This window comes from Tyto alba, unplaced genomic scaffold (genome assembly GCF_018691265.1).
Source record: "Tyto alba isolate M040663 unplaced genomic scaffold, T.alba_DEE_v4.0 Super-Scaffold_2000002059, whole genome shotgun sequence".
Classification (NCBI taxonomy): Eukaryota; Metazoa; Chordata; class Aves; order Strigiformes; family Tytonidae; genus Tyto; species Tyto alba.
Window position 1 is genome coordinate 40,549 of NW_024881292.1, and position 17,803 is coordinate 58,351.

Sequence of the window (17,803 nt, forward strand, 5' to 3'; positions counted from 1 at the left end):
AATGTGCACGTAGTAATTTATTAATTTTGGTTGTCTTCAGGATACTTTTTTGCCAGCTTTCTCAGTGTATTGAAATACGAACCTGCAGATGGGGGTATTGAAAATTGGAGGGGTGCTATACTGAAATCTAATCTAAACCTCCCAATTTTCAAGTATTCTGTACCTTACCGTCCTTCCTCCTCAATGCCCTTCTTCCAGACTGTTTTGAATGCGTTCTTAGAACATGCACTATGTTCATGGATTTTTTCTGTAGAAAAAGAATTTGAAATAGTTCTGCAGAAATATCTGTTTCTGTTTCTTACATAAGCCATCTCTCTCAGACTAGTACTCCCATAAAAAGCCTTAGCTGTCAGTAGTTGTACTGAATAAACTTCCTCTGCAGGGATGTCAATCTGTTGACATAACCACAGTTCAGTACTAAGGTTTTGTATTTTTATGTTGGATGTTTTTTGAATTTTCTGAAGGTGAAAGTGGACTGCCTGGGATGTGCACTACACAGGTCGTGTAGTAAGTCACCTCTGTATCAAAGAGGAGGATGTGACATGGCAGTTATCCTGACAAAGCCCCTTCTGTAACTGTTGATACCTTCTTTTCTCCCAGCCATACATGCAGCTTGCTGAAGATGATAAGGTTCGGTACGAGAATGAAATGCAGTTGTGGGAAGCAAAAATGGTCAAACTTGGATGCGAAGACCTGATACGTTCCAGAAAGCAAAAGCCAGAAAAGAAAACTGCTGAAACCTGTAAACAAAGCTGAAACAGCCAAAGCTTCTTCATATGAAAATGAGGCAAAATTAAAGTTGAAAAAATCAGAAGAATGAAATGGTTAAGTATTTTATATTTGATGCCCTTTGGTTGTCACGTCTTTGTCCTGCTGTGTTAATGCTGCAGTCTGCATTAGCACCAAAATTTGGAGAACCCATAAAGGGCCCACTGGAGAAGTAGAAAAGATGATCAGGGAAGAGAGGATGCGGTATCTCTCAGAACTGACTGAAATAATCATTGCAGGTGTAGCCTCAACTGTACAACAGTAACTGGTTAATCAAGCTGTGAGTAGTGATACTCACTGACATCAGCAGAGCTCTCCAGTAATGGTAGATAACAGCTAGCTTTTATAAGATATTTTGAATGAAAGCAAGAATATTCTGCAATGTTACCATCTAAATGCTGTAAATAAGAGCTGAAATGTGAGTTAATGCTGCTGTGTTTTATTCCCTCCGTGGTATTGGTAGCGAAATGTTCTACATTTCAACAAAAGGCACAGGAAAGGTAAAATACTAACTTTTATTTCATGCATCTGTCTTTTTGTACGAATCAATCAGTGTATACCACCTATGTTGCATTTCATTAAAGACCATATGAGTTTTCTATAAATGTATCTTTACAGGACTTTTATTCCATGGCTTTGTTGGGATACATGCAAACACTTTTGCCTTCCTGTTGTCACATTTGGGACAGCCTGGAAGGAAAAGACTATGTGCGAACTGTTAGAACTTTGAGTTTTGACGTAATAAATGTAGGTATTTGTAAGAGGTGCTTGTTTTCCTTTACCGGGGTCTGTCTGCCTTAGTGAAAGCCTCATAGGAATTTGGGGAGTCTATTTTTAGAAGGCAGGCAAGCTTTTTCAGTAGGCAGTGGATTTCATCCATCCCGAATGACTCACAAAAGCCAGCAAAGCTTCGTTTTTACCAGGGGGAAGTGGAAAGCCGAAGAGGAGTTGCTCGCCCGTTTGTTTTATCTGTTTGTTTTCCGCTGGTTTTAAAACGTACTGCTGCTAACTGTGTCTGAGCGCACCTGGCTTTCTTCCTTCGCAGGAGAACACAGAGCGCGTCCCGAGGGCGGAGGCTCTCGCTCCTCAGCAGGTTCCCGGCCCGTCCCCGAGGGGCAGCCGCCCGCACCCAAACCGTCCTCGGAGCGGCGGGGGGGCGGCGGGGGAAGCCGGGCCGGCTGCAGCCTGGCCGCCGGCGTCTGCGCAGCTCCTGCCCGCTCCAATTAATTGTGCGGGAAGCCTTCCCCCTCCCCTGCCGCCCCCCGCGCCCGCCCGCGGAGCGGCTGCAGCCGCGGAGGGGAGCGGAGGGGAGCGGAGCGGAGCGGAGCGGAGGGGAGGGGAGGGGAGGGGAGGGGAGGGGAGCAGCTTGGCGCGGCGCGGCTGAGGGGGGGGAATCCCGCCCGCCTCCCTGAGGGCGCTACCGCCGCCGCGCCGCGCATGCGCGGGCTCGGCCCAGGCTCGCGCGGGGCGGCCGGGCGGGCTGGGGCTGCTGGAGCCGTGCGGGGCCGCCCTGGGCTCTGCCGAGCGCTGCCGCGTCCTGGGCGCCCGCCGGCGGGCCTCGCCGCGGGAGATCCGCCGCGGCTGCCCCGCGCCTCGCTCCGCGTCCACCCCGGCCGCGCCGAGCCCCACGCCAAGGAGGCGGCGACGCGGCGGTTCCAGGTGAGGGAGGCTGCCGGCCGCCCCGCTGCTGCCGGCCTGACCGGCCGGCCCCTCTGTGCCCGCAGATCCTGGGCAAGGCCTACGCCGTCCTCAGCGAGGCGGAGCAGCGCGCCCTGTACGGTGAGCAGGGCACGGTGGGCGAGGAGGGCGAGGTGCTGAGGGGCGAGCGGGACTGGCAAGAGTACTGGCGGCTGCTCTTCAGGAAGGTGAGAGCTGGGCCGGGGCCCCGCAGGGCTCGCCTGGGCGGGGGCAGGCCCTGCGGGAAGCGGGGAGCTCCCTGGCGAGCTTCGGGTAAAGCACGTGGCTTCTCTTTTTGTTTTGTTTTGATTTGTTTTGTTTAACGCTGTCTCTGAAATCCATCTGGTGAATAAATCACGTAACTTCAGAAGTGTCACTTCTTTGCTTCAGATCACAGTGAAAGATATTGCAGACTTCGAAAAGAGCTAGAAAGATTCGGACAAAGAGCTAGCTGTTATTAAAGCAGCATATGTGGATTGTGAGGGTGACCTGGACAGAATAATGGAGTCTGTGTTGTGCGTGGACTATACAGATGAACCGAGAATACGGAAAGTCGTAGAAAAAGCCATTGACTGTGGAGAAGTCCCATTCTACAAAGGTTTTGTAAGAGAGTCTAAGCAGAAAATGATTGTGAGGAAAAAGCGGGTAGGTTATATCAATCCGGGACCAAAGGGAAGCATATTTTTTATGATAAGCTTTTAATCTTCCTTGTTAGAAATAAGTGGAACTGTTCTTGAGGGAAATGTTTGCCACAGGATTTCTGGGTTACAGAACTTGCTCTGTGTCTTTGACTTTCACATTTGGACACCTGTGTTCTCCCCCCTTCCCCCCCCCCCCCCCCCCCAATTGTTGTGACAGGCTTTTGAGCTGTGATAGGCTGCTGCCAATCTTTATTTCTCTGTTTTATTATTAATTCTTTATTATTATACACAATGGCTTATTACAGTTTAGCATGTCCCTGCATTTATTTACACAGCTATGAGCTGCTGGAGTTCAGTGTACGTGGTAGAAATACGTTATGCTCGCCTTCTGGCGAGTGTGAAATAACATTCTGGACTAAATGGACCTCTTCTTCAACGTAGGGTTTTTTGAACACTTTGTGGATCTTACATGCACATCGCAGTAACCGTTCTCTAAGTTAAAGAAAATGTAATAGCTGCCAAGACAAAAAAAGTGTGGGTGGGGGGAACAGGGATAGGCATAGACATCACATTCAGCATTGTGAAACAACAAAAAACTGTCCCGCTCTACTAAAGCCAGAATGGTCTTTCTTTCACCAGTTTGTCATCTGTGGCCAAATTTGGAAACGATTTGTGTTTCCTTGCAGCTAGTTGTATACAGATTAAAAAAAAAAAAAAAAAAAAAAAAGTGTTTCATAACTATTATAAGACTGTGTCAAAAAACTTGCAAAATACTTGTTAAAAAACTAGTTGGCTATTTTCGGCAGAAAAAGAAGCTAGAGAGGCAGAAGAGACTAAAGCTGAACTGGGACTTGGTGGAGAAGATGATTTGAAAGCACTGATTCGAGTAAGGCTTTTTCTATCTGCTGAAGATAAGTATGTTGCTGGCCTATAATTCCGTTCTCCCTGAGCCTCTTTGTAGTTTGGATCCTTGCAACTTGAGAGTTCTGAGGTTAAAACCTGACCTTAATGTTAGCTACCTATGTACTTTACTTAATAGTCAGTGTGGTATGGATTTTACTGCCTGCGTCTTTTGAAAATTAACAAAGTTATTCAAATATCCTTATGGCATACACAATCAAAATATTTAACTTCTAGTTTTAGGTAGTTAGACATGGAGTATTAATGATTTTTTCTCTGAGGGATTCCATCAGGATGTAGAAGCTGATAGGTCTTCCTGTTTTGTATCTTGAGGACCGAGGAAAGAAACATACTGTTTACATTCTGCTTTTTGGAATGTTTTCTGTTTCTCATCATCCAGTGGGCTTCCTAGAACATTCATGCTTAATCATTCCTCAGACTGCAGTAGAGTTTTGGGTCTAAACTTAGAAATTGTTTTGCTTTTCCTAGGCTTATGTTGGGAATTTTTATAGCCACTTTACGTCTGTCTCGATACTTCAGGAGAAGTTAGGTATAGAGCCTAGAGTATACAAGTAGAATTTTGCTTGATGGTACTACACTTTGTATTGTGTTATATTTGTATTGTATTATATTGCTTGCGTTCCCTGTTTAATATATTCCAATATTTTATGTAGCTGTCATACTATCAACTTCACTAGAATAATCTGTACTAGGAAGTAGTAAAAGTTTTGGGTCGGTTTTCTTTTTTAATTTCCTTTCCCCCAGAGCAGAAATAAAGATCGAAAAAAGGAAATGGATGACTTTTTGGACCAACTGGAAGCAAAATACGGGAAAAATGCTAAAAAAGGAGAAAAGACGACTGCAGCCAAGAAAGGAAAGAAATAAAGAATGGTGTAGGCTGAGATACCAGGTATCATTTTGTATGGGATCACGTGGATTTGGGAGAATTTCAGAGTTTTTCTGGGCTACTGTTTCAGAGTGTGTGCATCAGTTTGCTGTGACTGGGAGGTAGGATACAGAATGCATCATGAACAAGACAAAGCATTCTGGTGCTACTCTTGAAAAATCCTTTGGGTGCTCTTCGGTTAGGATCAAACAGATTCCTGAGTAAAAGTTGTTACAGTAAGGAAGCGGTGTGAGGTTTGGGACCATGGTGTGTTTATTCAAGTTCTTTTGAAGCACCTTCCTTCCAAACACCTAATGGATATTGGTACAGTTGATGGTAAAATGGTGTAACCTCTCACCTTTGAGAGTCTTCAGTGGCGATTCCTGAGGTTTCTGAGTTGGAAACCTTATCTTTTTGCTAGCCACATGTTTCTTATGTAACAAACCTTCTGCTGTTTGTTAAAAGTCTTTGAACTTCAGCTCAACAGGTATTTTCAGTGGTTTTCTAAAGATACTTTGGAATATTGCAGATTTAATAGAGGAAAAGTTTTCATAGAATTCTGTGCTAAGTTGCTTCCCCAGCCCTCTCTACGTTTTCTGTGTAGCTGTTCAAAACAAACTGATTGTGCGGACTCTTCTGACTGATTGAAGTCAAGTAAATACTACTTTGTAGTATTTGTATAGCAGCTGTAACTATGGCTACATTGTTGGCTGCGACGTCAGTGCTGGTGATGCCATGTTCCATGAAAGGGCCGGCTCGTGTTTGGCCTTGGATTGCCTGTGGCAGATGCCTTAGGAAGAAGAGTGCAGCATGTATGTCACTGTGCAGGAATCCTCTGACACACTGAGGTGAGGCAATAGCTGAAAAATCCACAGGAGAGAGTCGGTTCTGTGCATTTCTAGGGTTTGTGATGTCCCGTGACAAGGAGTTCCAAAGCTCAGAAATGCATTGCTTGTTATTTCAATAGCATCACAGTCAAGTCTGCTGTAGGGTGGTAGCGATTAGCTACTTCACTACATTTGTCAACCCTTCTGTTATTTCAGAAGTGAATTCCTTAAGTAGGATCTGCAAATACTTGAAAGGTTTATGCTTCAGCTGTTTTTAAACCACCTGACAGTGTGTGGGGTTATGAATTTGAAGGGTAATTAACTAGTTTTCAACTCTGTCACAAAGGGATGAGGCTGGCTTTATTTTGTGGATCATTTTTCAGAGGCTTATGAGCGACAATGTGAACACTTACCTTTTGAGCTGAAAGTCCTCACTGCTTCAGTGATAGCATTCAGGAGCTGGCTATTTAATAGAGCTTCCCAAGGGGAAGCTAGAGGTAGATGGTAACTATTCCTTTACGCGGCTTCTTTCAAAAATTATCCTGATTCTGAGAGTACAGCATATCTCTGTGTTGCACAACACATGGACCTGAACGTTACTTTTGCTATACAAAATAGACACCTACCAGCCCAGAAGTCTCGTGTCAACCATTTGTACAGAAACCAAAAATTACCTTATGGTGAGACTGCTTTCACTTTTTTAACACACTGACTCCTCTTAGCTATAAAATACTACATTATATTACTAGAAGTCTGTTCAAGTTTATTTGTATATTTTTGTAACTCTTACGCACTAGGGCTACAGAAAACTACCTTGCCCCCTGAGGAATGGCACCGATATAAAGGGGATGCTTATCTCCAGTGAGCTTGATGTAACTAAATGCCACACTGTACAATGTTCCAGTAGTGTCAGCTGTTAAAAGAAATTGTATTTTGAAAGGGTTTAGTGAACAGAGGCCTCTCTTTAGCATCAATTTGCCTCTATGCAAACCCAAGAGATTTCAACTGAGGCCACAGCTTTTTTTTTTTTTTTTTCACCCCTCTAGAAATGCAAAGGAAAGGTAACTTAGTTACATTTGCACAGTTCTGCTTTGCTTTCTTTTCCCTTCTTTTTGAGTAAAGCATGCTTGGATCAACTGGACTCAATAACTTCAATATGGATTAAAAATGATTAGCTGTTCTGTAGGTACCACTAACATTTGATAGATTACATAACAGAGTGGGATAGTAGGAGCTACTTCCTAAAGAATACCGACTAGTTTTTTTCATTATGAATTGTAATTTAGAAAGCATTAATAAGGGAAATTTAGAAAGAAAGTGCTTTTTAATTGGACAATTTTTTAAAGGAAAAACTGTTTTCATGCAGCGTCCTAATTTTGTTAAAATACATTAAGTGGTTATCCTCACCTCGTCTGTACGCTTATTTATCATCTGGAGTTTACTGTTTTGGGAGTAAGACCTTCAGCTAATCACTTAGAAGCATGTATTTCATGTTTTTGTCTAATTTGGGGCCACAAGGGCAACTGCAGCAAATACCACTGATACATCTGTCCCAGTGCAGAACCCATCTACTAACAACGTCGTTGCATCTGTGGGTTTGGAGCCTCAGGGCAGAGCGCAGAAATCTTCGGTAATTGCAGGCATTTTTAGAAAGGGAGACTGACCTATTTTGCAAAATTACCATGAAATATCCCGCCAGGAAGACAACGTACTTTCTTTGAATACTGTCTGGAACTACTTGCAGTAAGAGTCCCTTCTGCCTCTTCCACCCTCAGTCAGTGAGGAAGAGGTCCAAGTACGTAACACAGGAAGAGTCACTAGTGTGCTACCCTTAAAGTCATCAGTTCTGCTCAGCTGGTTTGCTACCTTATTTTTATACAACTGCGTTGATATCTGCTGCAGTTATTACAGGATTCATAACTTGTCTAAGTTGAGTTGTAGAAGCAGCGACGTGTAGTGCTTGCTTTTGATAGTATAATGTTGCTTTAAACATATAAATACAGCTTTTAACATTGAAATTACTGCTGTGATGGAAAATCTTTCATCTTCTGTAGAGCTAACAGAAAAATTGGCAGATTCTGCAGTACTTGCCTGTAACAAGATGAACAGGTCATAAGCCAGTAATGGGAAAACAGCAGTGGCTGAGTGTGTTGTCTGGATTTTCTAGGAGTTAGGCTTTACTGCCCACTGGAGTGCATTTACCCTTCCACTGGAGTATAACTACTTCTACTGGTGGCAAATGGAATGTTTTAAGTATACCCCTGCTAATCTTTGGCAGCTGCTTCTTAGATTGATAAAAAAATAACTATTCATAAGGATGGGTGTTTGAAGACTCTGCTGTAAACAATGTTGACATTGCTGAGAATGAGAGCTGGTGCATGACTCTGGTCATGGATGGACACTTCTTCATGGCACGTTTAGAACCCCTGTTTGCTTTTTGTGACTGATCCACCTCGACTGTGGGCTTTCAGAGAACCATGCAGCTGAAGACCTAATAAACAGAGATCATGTACAACTTTAGGACTTTTGAAAGGTATTAAAACTAAGTACCAAATGCATCTCCTTTAGCTTAAAACTAAAATGCTTTTCTTTTTTGGTGTTTTTTTTTTTTTTTATTCTAATATCAACTGTGTTACGTAAGACTTAGGCAAGTTTGAGACAAGTGCCTGGCCATCCAAAAGAGGCAAATTTTATGCTTTCACAGTTGCTGCATTGCAGGCAACTACTATGTTCCTGGATATTTCATAAAGTGTTCAAGTCTACGAAGTTCTTCTGCTGATTTCAATTTTTTTTTTTGTTAATACATCAGTCAAAACTCAGCTTGTATTTAAAGATACTGGGGTTGGATTTTTGGGGGGCGGGGGAGGGAGCAGATTTCAGTAGGAACCATTCCTGTCTTGCTTAAAAACCAGTTACTTCAGTTTAGTGCCTTTCAGTTGCCTCTTGTACCACTTGTAAGTGGTAGGAGGCCGCTCAGCTACTCAACAAGCTAAAAGACCCCTCCTGTCCTCTGACAGTCACCCATGTACTTGCTACCTTAACCCTTGCAGCTTCCATTAACTTTTGCAGCTTCACTCCTATCTTGTTAGTGTATTTTTATGTGGGGAATGCTGACAACTCTGTAAGGAGTCCCAAACCACTGCTGATGAAATGAATCCAGCGTCATTTGTCTTGACGGAGCTAGTTTTCAGAACGTGCACCTAACCCCCTGCTCTCTGTGCCGCCCTTTCCAGGTGGAGGTGATACTTGGCATCAAAACAAAGTTAACAGGGAGTGCTTAAAAAAAAAGCTGTTCCGGGGCACAAAAGTTAACTTCTTCTCTCCTGTAGTCTCTGAACAAGCTCCCTTTCACCTGACTAGACTAGAGCTTGTGTGTGCCATGAGGTAAAAAACCTAAATCTCTGCTGGTAAAGTTGAAATAAGTAAGGTTCATTGGTTGACTGTAACACTGGTGTACACGCGTGCAACTAGTCTTGTCTGCAGTAGACTTTCATTCTGCAGCCACATCAGCTTGCTGTGGGTGATTGCTAGTCCCAGAGTTTCTTGGCAATGGATTTAAATGAAAGGAACTTACTTTTTCATTACCACAGATTTGTTTAATTTTTTTTTCTTTTTTTTTTCCCACAAGACTCTTAAAAGAAAAGGGGTGGAACACAACACAGGAGTTAATTGCAAACCTGTGTCTTGACTCTCAGGGCCATATTTTCCTTCCAGTTGAGGGAACAGAAGGAGTGAGGAAGTTGATAATGTTGCAATTCAGTTCTTAGGATGGGGAACCGACAGAGGTCATGTGTAGCACCTGAAACAATGCTTTTCAGTTCCTGTCCTGTTCTTCAGCAGTTAAATTATGCTGATTCTCCTGAAGCAAATCTCTAGTTGAAGAGAAACGTTTGCTATTGCTGTTATTAACGAAACCAAATACATTGGACCAAACGTGTTGCAGTTAAAACAGGTTTTTTTTTTTTATTTACTGGTTGGATCATGGTCTGTGGCATCTGTATTTACCTCAACTCGCATTTAAAAAAAAAATGTGCTGTTTTCTGTATTATTTGTACTTCGGTATTCTCTCTGTTTAAACATGTGCATTTGTATATTAAATTAAATTTTCGGCTGCCTAGTGTGTGACTGTTCCGATCCTGTCTGATGAGACTGTTGCTACCTGCCAGGTGTTCTTTTACAAAGGAGAGCTGCACCTCATCCCGCTGTCAGAGACCCAGGAGCAGGAACGTGACCTATCTGCCACCACTCTGACAGTCTCGCAGGCGGTGACGCTGTTGTCCACCTGTTCAGAGGAGTTCCTGGCTGCAGAGCCCATCCCAACAGCAGTGTAGAAGCGCATCAGTGGGTGTGTGGGTGTTTCACTTTGGTCTTCTGCAACGGTGAGTTTTGATTCTGGGCTGTCTGAGGTGCTTTCTTGTATTCAGTCGTTTTCCTGTTAGGTGTGATAAAGTGGCTTCCTTTTCAGAAACTAGTGTTTTTTCTGTGGTCTTCTTCTGAAGAGGGGGACCAGTGCCCTGTAGGCTGTGCTGTGATCTGGGGGCTCTGGAACTGGTTCACTGCTGTGATGCCACACCTGACAAGGACAAGTTATTCTGCCTTCACTTCCTTCTTGTACTGAAAAATCTGGAAGTTCTGTGGGCCTTTAGGAGCCCTTTGAGGAGGGAGAAAAAGGATTGCAAACTAAAGTGTAGAACCATCACGCTTTTCAGAGCGATAGCTTCTCACAGGTCTATTCAGCACCATAAGTTATTTTTTGCAAGGATTTGACAGCACGAGCCAGATGACTTCTACAGCCGGTGCAGTGAAGGATGCTGTGGAGTAGGACATGTTAGTCAAGTTCACAGTGATTCATTTTACCAATGTGGGGATTAAATTTTTATTAGCCATGTGTAGTTCTGTATAAACAGACATGCCACGTGTTAGATTAGCGGAGTTTTAACTTTAGTTTAGAATAATCAACTGGCATTTGGCCCATAATACAGATTAGTATTAAAGTGAAAATGGGAATATTAGCTTAAAGAGTGGTTTCTGCTTGCGATGCACTTACTACGCTATGTTATTGTACAATGCAGGTATCCTGAGAAAATTCAGACCTCATTTCACCGAGCCCACTGCTACCTTCCAGCAGGCATTGTGGCAGTGCTGAGGCAGCGCCCTTCGTTGGTGGCTGCAGCAGTCCAGGCCTTTCACCTGCGAGAGCCTGTGGATTTACGAGCGTGTGGCTCTTCTCAGACTTTCCCTCCAGACGAGCGTGTGGTGACCATAGTAGGTGATCCTTCTGATGAAACTTGTCACTGAATTAGGTTCTGTAAGTGACGAAGGTTCTGTGGTCAGGTGATACAACTATGTGGATTTAATTGTTAAAATAGAATGTTTTCTGACTTATTTTTTATTTTTGACACTAGACATGCATTTCCAGTTCTTTATGTTAAATAGCTTTTCTGCCTTCAGATTGACATAGCTAGGCTTTCAAATGGCTAATCAGAAGTGCCTCTGAAGTCGGAGGTTACTGTTAGTAGCTCCTCTGCTGGAATGCTCGCTAAGGAAATTCATCTAGTTCTGTGATCGGAGCAGTCTGACAGCACTGCCAGCCAACACCAGGAGTTGCTCCTAACTACCCCTAGGTGTTCATTCCAAGGCTTTTCCCCTTCTCAGCGGTGCTTACGCAGCTCTGTGAAAGCTACTTTAGGAAGTGGTTTATGTTCCTTGTCCAAGCAGTGTTGTGTTGGATATGTTTGCATAACAGAGTTATACCGCTAGACTCCTGAAAATAAGTTTGGGAGTCAAAGTGGATACACGCTGCCCCTCCCATCTCACCCTCAATACAAAGCCTATGAACTGGGCATGAAGCTGGTAATTACTTTTTATGCATTTTGTACTTAGTCTTTAGTTTGCTTGTTTACCTATGTCCAAGAAGTTACTCTGCTTGTAAGTTGCCTGCTTGTACAGAATAATGCGAGCAAATTCAGTTACCATTTTTCTGGAAGTACATTATTGTGGGGGCTTTCTTTTACAGGCTAGAGCACTCTTGTACTTATATAGATTACAAGTACAGGTCAAGCCTTCATGCTTGTATGAGGAGTAGCTTGTGCACTACAGATCTGTCTTCCAGGTTGCTTTTCCCATGTAGAGAAACTTTGCGAAGTCAAAATGAACCATTATTGCTGCAGAAAGACAGATTTCAGCTTCCAAAGCAAGATACTGCTCCCTGACATATAATTGGGTTTGGCACCTGCTTCTCTCAAGTGGCAGTATCAGGAGCTCGATGGCAGTCAGTTCTTTACGCGGTCATTTAAAGGTGCACTTAAATGTGGCACATCTGGAGAGTCTCATGTTGTTGCATCTCTTATACAGGCCCATGGCTTTGAAATTTTGTGCTCCAAGTGCAGTAAAGTATCTCCTGATTCCAAGAGCAATGTGTTAAGCGGTCCCCTGTGGGCGAGATTCCTCCTCAGCAACCTGAAGGAAAAGAATTATTTCAGGGTGTAGTTGTGTGTGTGTGTTTGTCTTTTAAACATGCCAGGAAAAACATGTTGTAGCTCTTGAACTTGTGTAAGTAGTTACAGCAGGGCAAGAAATCTGGTGCTTCTGTCTGTGGGAAATTAGTGGATGTCTCTACAGGAGATCTGTGCAGTTTGTTCCCCTTTGAAATGAGTTAATTTCTTTTGGAAATTAAAAAGGAAAAGGCAGGATTTGCGGATGAATTTATTCATCTAAAGAAAGTGGAAATACACTCGAATAAAGGAAACCACAGTTTGGCTGTGTGTCAGTATAACTGTTTTAACTGTTTTACATTTCATTTGCATGCATTTAGAATTAGATATTCTTTAAGATCTATACTTAACACCCATCGATACATTTGGGGCCATGTAAGTGTATTTTTTGTTTGTGTGGGGCTTTTTGTTTTGTTTTTTTTTTTTTTTAAAAAGATGCCTTTGATTGCTTATTTGAAGTTTACAAATTGGTCATAAATTGACTACTTATTTGAAGGTTATAGAATCAGACAACTCGGAATGCTTAGGTTAATATCTTGTAAATATAAGAGAAGGGGAATATGCTTACAGTACTGCAATGCCACTTGTATGGATAGTTCCCCAAAACCAAGAGATTCATTCACAATCCTTGCACAATTGTAACTTGGGCATGGTAAATACACTGTGTTGTAAGGATCAGTATTTTCTTCGATTGTTTTTAGTGTACACCATATGATATTGTAACACAAGACTTCAATTCATATTTGACAGTGAAAACACCTTATGCCCCTTTCCTATATTCTGTTCCAAGCATACGTGGCACAGCAGTATTACTTGTTGGGATTTTTCTCAGAACTAAATTTCTGTCTGACAAATAGTCATTGTTACGAAGCATGTCTGTGGAAAGGAAGGGGAGGGAGAATTCTTTAGATTTATACTTGTGGCTTGCATTAAATAGGGAGAAATGGAAGGATCTGCTAAATACTTGGAAGTGCTGCACAGGGCAGAAGATTACTTCCAACAGTCTGTTACCAAGCCCGAAAGGTAAGAGCTACTTGAAATTCATGAGTAACCATCCATACGCAGTACCTACAAGTACTTTAATTTACCTTTTTTAATACTTGTTACAAAGAACCCGAACCCTTTTCTCCACTGTACACTTAACATAGGTGCTGTGGCTAAGACATAGGGGTATTAATTCCTCTAGAATACTCTGCTAGTAGAAGTTACTGCTTGAGTAACTATTTATCTTGGTTTTGTAAAATGCTAAGCTATTCCAAGTGGGTTAAGAGGTGACTGAAAAGCATCATTTGGCTGGTTGGTTGTAGAAAGTGTTTAAAAGCTTAATTGAAAATCAATCTTAGTGAATAAGAAATATGGAGTAATCTGTCTCCTTTACTTACGAGAGGCAGCTGGCTGTAAATTTCTCTAAAAGATCAAATCCAAAAAATAAATCATTACAAAAATATCTGAGGGTTTGCCAACTCATAATATCTTGACTGTTAGTTGCTTGAATTTCCAGTCTTGTGCTGTTTGGGATCTGGCAGTCCTAATGTTTACCAAGGCAAAATAAATATAAATAACAAAAGAAGCATGAGAAATTTGCTTTGGAGTCATCAACAAGGAGTAACAGTAACTGACCGTGTCCTGTTTTGGCTAATACTATTGGTGTAGTATTCTGGTACTTTCCCCAGATTCACTTACCTTTTTGATGTCTTTGCACAGAAGGAATCTTGAGGAATTGGAGTGAAAACTTGCGTGTAGTGTGTGTGATGCCACTGGTATCGTAATGCTAGTAAAAATCCATTTCAGTAAATGGAATTTTTTTCGTCTAGCTCTTTTGAAGTGAGCCCAGGTGATGAAATCTTGACACTGCTACAGACAACAACTGTTGATTTGAAGGAATTTGAGAGAGAAGCAGCTTGTCTTTTTCCAGAGGATGGTGAGCCGGATGGGGGGTGGACTGTTCCTATCACAAATGAGTATTTGTTGGGGAAGAGGGTGAATGTTCACAGCACTGTACCAGTCTCTTTGTCGATTTAGTCTCCTACCATGTGACTGCTGGAGGTGTTATTCATGGGCCATCATTTAAGATGAAGGCAACCAGTTCGTTTGTATAAGCTCGGGGCTGTGAACTGGCGAAATACGCAGTCCAGTTTCTGGTTTGATACCACTAGATTGATAACACCAGTGCACACTTACACCAGATCAAGTCCTTTGTGTCAACTGGATACCAGACAGGAGGTATTTAAACATTTAAGAATAATAATAAATCAATTCCAATGCTGACAATACAAAGTTAATTACTATCTGGTCTACTCTGATGGCCAATACAAGACCAGCATAAACTTTACATAATAGGTTCTTTTCACTCATGTCACAGGAACGCAGTTGTTGCCAGCGTGCAGCACAGGTCACATCTGGATTTCTGAATGATGCCTTAGCATGCAAATCCAGCATTCAGCATTAATGATTGTAGTGGAAGGTCTCCCTTTATAGTGTAAGCCTTTTCTTCTTTCATTTAGTGGCAGAAGGATTACCTGTGGCTACAACAATTTCTGCTAGTTTGAAGCTGCATGTAGAGCAGAGTTTTAAAGTAGTAAAATGAAATCCGAACACTCTTCTCAGCCTCTCTCTGCCTTATACCCCGTGTTATTTTGTATCAGCACGAAAACTTGACAGTGCAAAAATAAGCTACAAAATGCTAGCAGTACTCTCAGCCATCTGGATTGGGTTTTGTGGCCATTGTGGGCTGACAGATTTGTGCCGAATAACAAATATGCCCTGCATTCTTTCAGATGACAGTTGGCTGGAGATTACAGCAGGTGATCTAGATCAGATGCTGAAGGAGGCAAGAAATGAGTCCCTTCCTTCCTCCAATGAGGAAGAGCAGAAATACGACTTGGAAGCAGTTGCTGAAAGTATGAAGGCTTTTGTATCCAAAGTCTCACCACATGAAGGAGCAGAAATGCCACGGCAGTAGTATTTTTAAGTTTGGTGCGTGGTGTAGAATGTGTTTTCTTTCTGCTGTAGCCCTTTGGTTGATTCTGTAATGCACATACTGTACACCTAGAAGCAGGAGAAAAGAATCAAATCACGGTGGATCCCTGTCATTATTCCCAACAGTGGGAGTGCTAACTGAAGATACCTAACTAGTTAGGCAAGAGCAGAATGCCACTAGATTAAGTGCTGGAGTTAAGAAAGTGTGTGTGACTGGTGTGGACAGGCCTTTAATTTTAAAAAACAAAGGGTGAGGTAGGAGCATATTGTCCAAGTTCTTTTTAGTAGCTTTAATATTGAGAAAATAATGCTGTGTAAACTGTATCAAGCGTATAAGGGTCTACTCAATTTATACTCTTAATTGTTTGATCCTTTTTAATTACTGTTAGTGTCAATGTCTGAGTTATAATGTGGACTTTTTTCAGTTATTTAAAAAATAAAGGAACAAAAAAAAAAAAAAAAAAAAAAAAAGGGGGGGCAAACCACTGAGCCTTAAAAGAGACTAGAATGAAGCCTGCGGTGTTCTTTCTAGGCAGGAGACCTCCAAGATTCTCAGCTTTTTAAATCTTTGTCTGAGGTGTAGCACCACCACTTTGTTCCAGAAAGATTCGGGCATGTTTATTTTGGTTCCCTTCGGTGCAATTTTTATTTGACCACAACAAACGGTTAAAGTTGTTGGGTTTATTTTCTCTTTCGTGCCAGGAACTCCTCCCGTTGCTGTTTCGTTCCTAGTTCATACAGGCCTCAGACTTCTAAGCACTTCCAAGACCATCAGTTCAAATGTTCCACCTTCAGTCTAGGCTCGAGAGAAATCTGTATGCCATATGGCTTATGTCTGTGTCAGCTTATGCAAGCCTAAAAGCTTTATTTATTTAAAAATTTTTTTAGATATCAGGTCACCTGATGAATCCCATGTTACCTTTGATGTAGATTCTTTTACAAAAGCGTTAGTCAGAATTTTAGGTGAGATTGCTTCTTTGTTTCTTTTGTCAGAATATCTCATGGTTATTTGGCTTTCCTGGGTCATCCATCCGTCACCCATGGTCGCTGTGCTGATTTGTTTGCTATCTGTACTGACACAAAATAATATATATGTAGGGGCAGACTCAGAAGAGCTGGATTCTGATGGTCTGGATGAAGAGGAGGAGTTTGATTTCTCGAACAAGGATGATGAAGACTTAGATGTGGAAGATCAAAGGCAAGACCAGAAGGTGCCGCCTAATGAGCTTATAGGCAGTCTCAAGTCATACATGAGTGAGATGGACCGTGAACTGGCACATACCAACGTTGGTAAAAGTTTCACCGTCCAAAAGAGAGGGGTAAGTATGCCTCGAGTTCTAGTTTGTAGCATAAAGTGTTGAGAGCTTTAGTAGGAAAGAGGAATTATGCTAAAAGTGATCATTCCGAGTAATGTAATCAAAAACTTCTGTCTTCTAATCATGTGCTAACTAATTATTAAAAAATAAAATGAAAATCGCACGCGCAAGCAAAATGTGCCGCAGCTGCACCATGGTGTATTTTTCTGGGGGGGTGGGAAGAAAACCAACGTAGGGAAGCTTTAACTTGCACATTGTTTCCAAGACTTAGTTTCATTTCCCTGTTTTACCCTGTTTCAGTAGTAAGGCAAGCAGCTGCAGCTTGACTGTTTGAGTTCCTGTAGAAGATCACTCCCATAGGAAAGTGAGCCAGGACTCAGTAACCCTCTATGTCTTTCTCTTGGAACTTTATCTGTATAATGGAAAGTGATGATTTTTAACTGGCATGCGCATTTGGTGACTAAATTCCTGTCTGTTAAGACAGTGTGGAACATACTGAACTTTGTTGGCTGCAGAGCTGTCTCCTTGTTTTCTTCTCTCTTGTGGTTTGTCTTTTTTTTTTAAACCTGTTCATAAAGTTTGATAAAACTTTGTCTTTATACTTACTATAGGCAAGTTCTGTTAATGCAACTACGTCTCAAAGTGCTGGCCCTGATTCCGGAGCTGAAGATACTGAGTTGACTGAAATAAAAAAGGCCCAAACAATAGGCCTCAAACCAAAGTTGACTTCTGAGTGAATTCCACGACCAGCAACCAGCATCTTATCAGCATGAAATGTAACCCTGGGAACAATCCCTGGGAACTGTAAGTACACAACAGGAAGTAACTATAAATCCCAAATGTAAAGAAAAACAGAAACTCTTCAGACATGCCCAGATCCTGGCCAGATCCGGACACACCTGAGTGAGGCACATCAATCTACCACCTATCTCCCCTGCATTTTGTTTAGACTTGTTTGTTAAACTGTATAAAAGCCGGGCCCCCTCACAGCACAGACGCAGACCCCACCTACGAGCGGACGCCCTGCGTGGGACTTCCCAGCTGCCGGGAAAGGCTCTCCGACCCTTCGCTGGGACGGGGCTCCCCAGCTGATGCACGGGTCAGGGTGATGGTAAAGTAGGAGGGCAATTGGTGATGGATCTTTCTTAATCACTATAGCCAGCTTTATGTAGCAATGACTAGGTGCGTTACCTTGCTTATTCTTTCTGCTGCTTTAAACTAAAGTAAAATAAGCCCATTTCTTTAGCTTGGTGTCTGTGTCCTTTGTGTTAACCCCGTCAATTGGCAAAACAGGGGGCTATTGGGTTAGTGTTTC

The 17,803-nt window shown here is 42.3% G+C and overlaps 1 protein-coding gene and 1 pseudogene across 8 annotated transcripts; both read left to right on the plus strand.

Moving 5' to 3' along the window:
- Positions 1-1,474: 1,474 nt before the first annotated feature.
- On the plus strand, positions 1,475-3,970 carry LOC122153616 (annotated as a pseudogene).
- LOC122153614 (protein ecdysoneless homolog) lies at positions 2,415-17,240 on the plus strand. Of its 8 annotated transcripts, none has more exons than XM_042794079.1 (8): positions 2,415-3,972; positions 4,752-4,896; positions 9,866-10,078; positions 10,772-10,964; positions 13,131-13,216; positions 14,008-14,114; positions 16,271-16,491; positions 17,100-17,240. In XM_042794079.1, the coding sequence occupies exons 5-8, from the start codon at positions 13,137-13,139 to the stop codon at positions 17,223-17,225; spliced, it is 534 nt and encodes a 177-aa protein (XP_042650013.1). In that variant the 5' UTR covers positions 2,415-3,972; positions 4,752-4,896; positions 9,866-10,078; positions 10,772-10,964; positions 13,131-13,136; the 3' UTR covers positions 17,226-17,240. The 8 variants fall into 8 exon arrangements, 7 of the variants coding, with proteins under 7 accessions (XP_042650013.1, XP_042650014.1, XP_042650015.1 ...); XM_042794080.1 differs by having other exon boundaries at positions 9,866-10,044; XM_042794081.1 differs by lacking the exon at positions 4,752-4,896.
- The last annotated feature ends 563 nt before the right edge of the window (positions 17,241-17,803 follow it).

What these genes read in the sequence shown, in the direction of transcription:
- LOC122153614 (XM_042794077.1), top strand. Translation starts at nt 15,997, where the DNA reads ATGGCTTATGTCTGTGTCAGCTTATGCAAGCCTAAAAGCTTTATTTAT. An exon ending in TCACCGTCCAAAAGAGAGGG is followed by an intron (nt 16,492 to 17,099) that starts GTAAGTATGCCT and finishes TACTTACTATAG; the next exon opens with GCAAGTTCTGTTAATGCAAC.